The 6,955-nt window shown below is 36.8% G+C and overlaps 1 protein-coding gene across 1 annotated transcript; it reads left to right on the top strand.

Moving 5' to 3' along the window:
* The first annotated feature begins 1,609 nt into the window (after positions 1 to 1,609).
* On the top strand, positions 1,610 to 4,966 carry LOC131039845 (pentatricopeptide repeat-containing protein At4g18520, chloroplastic). Its single transcript, XM_057972697.2, has one exon. The coding sequence runs from the start codon at positions 1,829 to 1,831 to the stop codon at positions 3,806 to 3,808; it is 1,980 nt and encodes a 659-aa protein (XP_057828680.2). The 5' UTR covers positions 1,610 to 1,828; the 3' UTR covers positions 3,809 to 4,966.
* The last annotated feature ends 1,989 nt before the right edge of the window (positions 4,967 to 6,955 follow it).

Here is a 6,955-nt window from a genome sequence, read left to right as displayed (position 1 = left end):
CCATGAGAAAGGAGAGGAGAGAAAAGTATGTTTGCTGGAGGAGGTTGAGCTATAATGGTTTGAGTTTCATAAGGAACAGGAGAGGAGTTACAAAGAGCTAAGAGGAAAAGTGTTTGGAGGAGGCCAGATTGTGGTGGAAACGAGTCCACAAGAGGGAGGAAGGATGGAGAACACACTTGGTGGAGGAGGATGGTATATGTCATAGCCAAATGTTGGAAGAGGCAAAGGAAGAAGTTTTCAATGTACCCACCCCACTGGTGGAGTCTAATGCTACTTGTTACAACTTAGAATGGTAGTTATGCTATTCAACTTCATTTGTGAGCTTATGCTTACAAAAAATTTACCTGACATGTTTGATGCATGAGAATTTGGGTGTACGAGTGATCAATATCAACCAAAACGATTTTAAGTTTAGTTTTCTCATTCCATTCAGTTTTGGTGTGGTCTAAGTGATTTGGTGTGTTTTCTCCAAGATAGAGAGTTCTTTAATCTTGGGCTAAGTCATGAGTTCATTATGCTAAAGGAGCCTAATAATCTTGTGAAAGAAGTATAACATTTTAGAGAAGTCAAAGGGTAGAGGAATTCTCAAAACCTTGACAAATCTCAAAGAGTTCAAAAGTTTAGGGCTACTCACACCCTCGATACTATAGAAGATGGACATAGGTCACTTTAAACCCTGAGATATTGTCCAACTCTTTCAGGCTCGAGTTGTTGATGATTCACATGCTCATCAACCATCAAGGCACAAGGTTCAAGTTCACATGAAACCTTGAAAACTAGATAAGCCTATCAGGTTCAAAATACCTACAATGTCTTTAACACAATGATCAATGGAAAAGGGGCAAGGGTTTCCTATAATCCCTTATACCTCGATAAGCTTCGACTTGTTGACAGTAGGCTTTTGTAAGTGCCTTTTTTTTTGCAATGATGGAAATAAAGAGAATGGATGAGAATGATCATGAGGCAAAGGTCTATCTTGCAATGTAATAAATGTAATGTCTGGAGCATGTAAATAAAACATTTTGAAGGTTTTTGTAAGCAAACATGTTGTTTAGTGAATTAAATGTTGAATGGATTGTGAGGTTACACAACCTAGTAAGACTCCCTAACCTTGATTGATTACTTGTGGACTTTTTAAATGTTTTGATATGAATCCTTTTCATATATCTATACATTTTTAATAATTTTAATAATTTTATATGGATCTCCAATCTCCTTATTAAACTTACAAATATTGTCATCTTTATTTTCTTTATATTAAAAATTTTACATGAAAAAAATACATAATTATTAACATAAGATAACAACATTGAAAATATATATAATTATTAGCATAAAGAAACAACATACAAACACAAAAAGTTTAGTGGAATAATCCACTTGTATTAAAAAAAACCAAAAAAAAAAAAACAACATACAAACACTCTTAATGTTACTGTGCTCATCTGGTTGAAGGGAGGCTCTCTAGTAAGGTAAACTGAAACTTATTTCTATTATTTTTCTCTAGCTCCTTATCAATCCTTACCATTTGACTTCTATTCGAATAAATAAATCTTTACCATTTAGCTAGGCCATTGCTACCTTGGTATGATATATTTTCTTTAGCCCAATCTAAAGGGAAGGACAATGTGTAAAAATATTATGTGGACATAAATATGACAGCGGCACAAAATTGAAGATTTATCCATACCAACAATGGATAATAATAATGCGGCAGAGTGTTCTTCTGTTCCTTCAATATTCAACAATTCTACTCCGAATGAAAACTTCTCGTCATTTGTTTTATTCTATAACCAGTGTTTAGTGTTTGTGAAGAAAGAGCTTAGATATGGCTACTGCAACATGGGTTCCCATCTCATGCACTTTCAATCCCGTGACAGACAAACCAAGATTGTATCATGGCTCTGTACAGGTGCATCATTTTCCTTTCTCAAACCTCAATTTCATTAATCACATTGATAGCTCTCTTGGATGTTTTAGAAAATGCAAACAACAAAAATTGAAAACTCTCGTCACCAAAGATGACTGCACATTTTTTGAGAATGAACAAGTAAATCATGGCATAGATATAGAACAATTTGAGTCCATTTATTATGCAAGTATGTTGCAAGAGTGTGTCAGAAGGAAATCAGTAAGAGAAGGCAAACAAATTCATGCGCAGGTTATAAAATATCTAGAAGAGGCTGATGTTTTTCTAGGAACTAGTCTTCTTAACATGTATGCTAAATGTGGGAGTTTAGTTGATGCACGCCAAGTGTTTGACAAGATGCCGGAGCGAAGCATTGTGTCATGGACTGCAATGCTTACAGCATATATTCAGAATGGGTATTGGGAAGATTCTCTGAAACTTATGGGTTCAATGCATGATGCCGATATTATGCCAGACCAATTCACTCTCCCCAGTTTACTTAGAGTATGTGCAAGCATGAGGGATCCAATACAGGGAAAGATGTTGCATGGGATGGCAATCAAAACTGGTTTTGTGTCTGATGTTTATGTGGACAGTGCCCTTGTTGACATGTATGCTAAATGTAACCTTTTGATGGATGCACGCAGAGTTTTTGACAAAATTTCAGAACCAAATGTAGTATCATGGACTGCAATTATAAGAAGTTATGTCCAGAATAAGTATCATGAGGAAGCTATAAATCTCTTCTCCCAAATGCAGTGGTCGTGCACCAGGGCAGACGCATTCACCTTGAATAGTGTCCTTACAGCATGTGCTAACCTAGAAGATCTACAAAAAGGAAAGCAGGTGCACGTGTATATTATTAAATCTCTGCCTGATATAAATGTCTGGGTAGGGAATGCCCTTATTACCATGTATTCTAAGAGTGGTGAAACAGAATATGCTTTCAAAGTGTTTGAAAGAATGTCTAAGAGAAATGTGGTATCATGGACAGCAATGATTGCTGGTTATGGACAAAATGGGTGCAACGAGGAAGCCGTTGAACTTTTTAAAGAAATGCATTTCGCAAATGTGAAACCCAACTCATTTACTTTTGACAGTGTTCTTGCAGCATGTTTCTCCCTGAAGTATTTGAGATTTGGGAAGCAGGTCCATGCCCAGGTATGGAAGAATGGATTAACCTCTGATTCGTTTGTAGAGAGTGCTCTTGTTAATCTTTATGCCAAGTGTGGGCATATGGAAGATGCACATAATGTGTTTGATCAAGGTCCCAAAAACGATGCTGTATTATTAAGTACAGTGATTACAGGATATGTAGAATACGGGTATGATACTGAAGCTCTAAATGTCCTTAACAAAATGCGATTGTCACTTATGAATATAACACATTTAAACTTCTCAAGTATTCTCAAGGCGTGTGCCTGTGTGGGATCTCTGAATCGAGGCAAAGAGATACATGCCCAGGCTTTAAAAACTGGACTTGACTTGCATCTCTTTGTTGGGACTTCCCTGATTGATATGTACAGCAAATGTGGGAACATAGATGATGCACTTAAAATGTTCAATGAGATGCCTGCACAGAATATTGTCTCATGGAATGCAATGATCGCAGGATGCATCCGAAATGGTCTTTGTAAGCAAGCTCTCAATTTTTTTAGGCAAATGCAAATCGAAGGAATTAAGCCAGATGAATTCACCTTTGCAAGTATCCTTGGTGCATGTGCTTCTTTAGCAGCCTTTGAACTAGGAAAGCAGGTCCATGTCTGTGTCATTAAAGGAGGGTATGAATCAGATGGTCCAGTGCAAAATACTATTGATATTATGTATGCTAAAGTGAGATTCATACATAATTCATACAAGATGTTTGACAAGTTGCCAGAACAAAATGTTGTCTCATGAATGTACAACACGGGTAAAACAAAGCAGCCATTCGACACTTTTAGAAATGCTACAAGAAAAGATCAAACCAAGCTATGCCTTTTTTTCCAGCGTTCTTCCTGCACACAGCAATATAGTGCGGACGAGGACCATTACTACTTTATGTCAATATTCAAGATCATGGTATCATGCCAAGCACTACACCTGCATGGTTGACCTTCTTGATCATGCTAAATGCCTAAATGAAGTGATGAATGTTATCCAAGAAATGCCAATATGAACCAATGCTTTAGTGTGTCATACCTTTTTGGGCGCTTCTTATTCCATTGTAACTTGTAACTATGAAAACATGCTACAGAATATATACTAACTTTGGAACCACACGACACTGCAATTTATATGCTTTTGTCAAATAGGCATACTGTGCTTGGGAGGTGGGAAGATTTAGCAAAGGGTAGAAAACTGATGGACAGGGTACTGAGAAAGGAGTAGGTTGGACTAGATAAAAAGGACACGGTGTAGGCATTTGCTATTTAAGACAATTTACGTCTGTGAACAAAAGAGACAACTTAAAACCAGAGCAACTTACTTAAAACCAGAGCAACTTACTGTGAAAATAAATAAGATGAGTATTTGCAAGATACAAAATTTGTTTTGCATAACGTGGAATGAGCGTAATGAAGTTATCTTTGCCATCACAGTAAGAAACTTGCTATCGGTTTTGGGATTATACATATACCTCAAGGATTTGCAGGTCATTAAGAACTTTGTGTAACAAACTACCTTAGATAAGTATGATTTTTATTTTATTTTTTAAACACAAATAGATCCATACCTAAACCTCAAGGTTCATTCTATTCATCTGCTTACATATTTTTTTTTGGGAATCAAAGGATCCCTAGTTTGTAGACCAATAATATTGATACTTCATCCTCTCCCTTGTTATGAGATCTCCAACCTCACTTTAAATCACAACCAATAATTGATGTGATGCTTCCAATATATTCCATTCACAATGGTATGATGAAGCCAACATTTGGTACGAATACACACCAAACCACATTGCAACCAATTCATATAAACATCACATTTTCACACAATAATTGTCACATATACACACTATGATTAGCTCCCACTTGTGTCGCATATACACATTGTGACTAGCACATACACACCTCATAGTGCACAGTGTGATTAGCTCATGCATACGTCACATGTACATAGTGTGACTAGCTCATACAAACATCATAAGTATATGCAATGATTAACTTACTCGTTCATCACACATACATGGTGTGACTAATTCACATATACATAGAGTAACTTAGACATTCGTCACATATACAGTGTGACCAATTTATGCATACAACACATATACACAATGTGAATAACTTATGCATGCATTGTATGCATCATATACATAGTATCAATAACTCAAAAACCTCACAAGTACACATAGTGACCATCTAATAAAAAGGAACTAGTTGCAACCTTATGGCAAGCATCTTCCCTTCTTCTGGTTCACTAACACATAGGCCGTTAAGTACATCCCAACTCGAAAAAGGAATATCAAAGCATCCCATACTACACTACGGCTCCCATCTTTTTTCTCAAATCATTTCTAGTTGTGATGACAAGAAAGCATTCCGTAGTACTTTTTGTTCACATCAGCAAGGGCACGAATGTAATGATACAAACATATGAGGCCATTAAACACATATACACCGTAATAGGCTCACACATACATGGTGACCAATTGGCAATAGGAAGTGGTGTCAACCCTATTGCATGCATCCTCCCATAACCTAACTCAATAACACTTACCCCTTTAAGTACATCCCAACCCGAAAAAGGAATATCAATGCATCCCATACTACACAATGGGTCCCATCTTTTTTCTCAAATCATTTCTTATCGTGATGACAAGAAAGCATTTCACACTACTTTTTGTCATCATCAGCAAGGGCACAAATGTTATAATACAAACATATGAGGCCATTAAACCCATATACATTGTAATTGACTCACACATACGTGGTGGTGGCAATAGAAAGTGGTAGATAATCTAGTTCACCAACACTTACTCTTTTTACATTCCTACTAGGATTATTTAGGTGTCATATCAAGGTTTTCATATTGTGGTTGTCCAAGTCTTGTATCTTATCCTTTGATTAATTTATTTGATAGAGATTGATCTTCACAATCTTTGATATTGAACTTGTATATTTCCCAACAATCCTAACCAAAAAAGGGAATGTCAATGTATCTCATTCTACACCATGGGTTCCATCTTTTTTCCTAATTCATTGTCAAATGCAATGACGAGCATCCCATACTACATGCAATCATCACTAGCTAAAGTGTAAGTGTAACGACACACAACACATTAGGCTATTAATAAAAAAAATTCATCCCATTAAACCTTCGAGTTGGTGCATCCTAACATCTATCACCTGCGTGTCATTTGCAAAAGTCAGTCCAAATTGCTATGGGGTAGTTCGTAGCATCTATCAGTTGCATGGTAATGGTGAAATCTGGTTAAGACCTATCATATCATGGATAGCTCTTGGCGTTTGTCACCTTTGTGCTGCTAGTGACAACTATCCAAACTATTAGATATGGCAGTTAGCTCTTGGGATCCATTGGGTATATGATATCAATAATAGCTATTGCTCCTGTACCATATCGTGGATAGTTCCCAGCATACTACACCTTTGTGCTATTGGAGAAAACTGATTAATCCTTAGATATGATGGATGGCACTTGGCATTCATTATAGTGATAGCTGACTATTCGCACTTGTAATAGACTTGGTTCCAACATGTGTAACCATCTTCAAACTCATGCACCCAAAACTACATAAAGAATGGTGATAAATTCACCCGTGGCACCAAAATACTCCAGAAGTGTGCAATGCAAATGACATAAATTAATAATCAGATACCCAAAAGCACCAGCCTCTAAAATGAATCCAAATGTAAGCAAGAATCATGGGGTTTTCCGCCATTCATAACCTCCTACAAGCATGTAAATTTGCACCTTTCCATTACAATTCCCAACAATAGGAACACCCAATGCTAATAGTATAAGCGAAGTTGTGTGGTGGTCATGGTCTCCACCACTCTCCTCTCTCCCAATCTAAACCCAAGCATGGTATTCCTTAATTTT

The sequence above is a fragment of the Cryptomeria japonica genome, chromosome 7 (assembly GCF_030272615.1).
Source record: "Cryptomeria japonica chromosome 7, Sugi_1.0, whole genome shotgun sequence".
NCBI lineage: Eukaryota > Viridiplantae > Streptophyta > Pinopsida > Cupressales > Cupressaceae > Cryptomeria > Cryptomeria japonica.
This window is presented reverse-complemented; position numbering and strand designations above follow the sequence as displayed.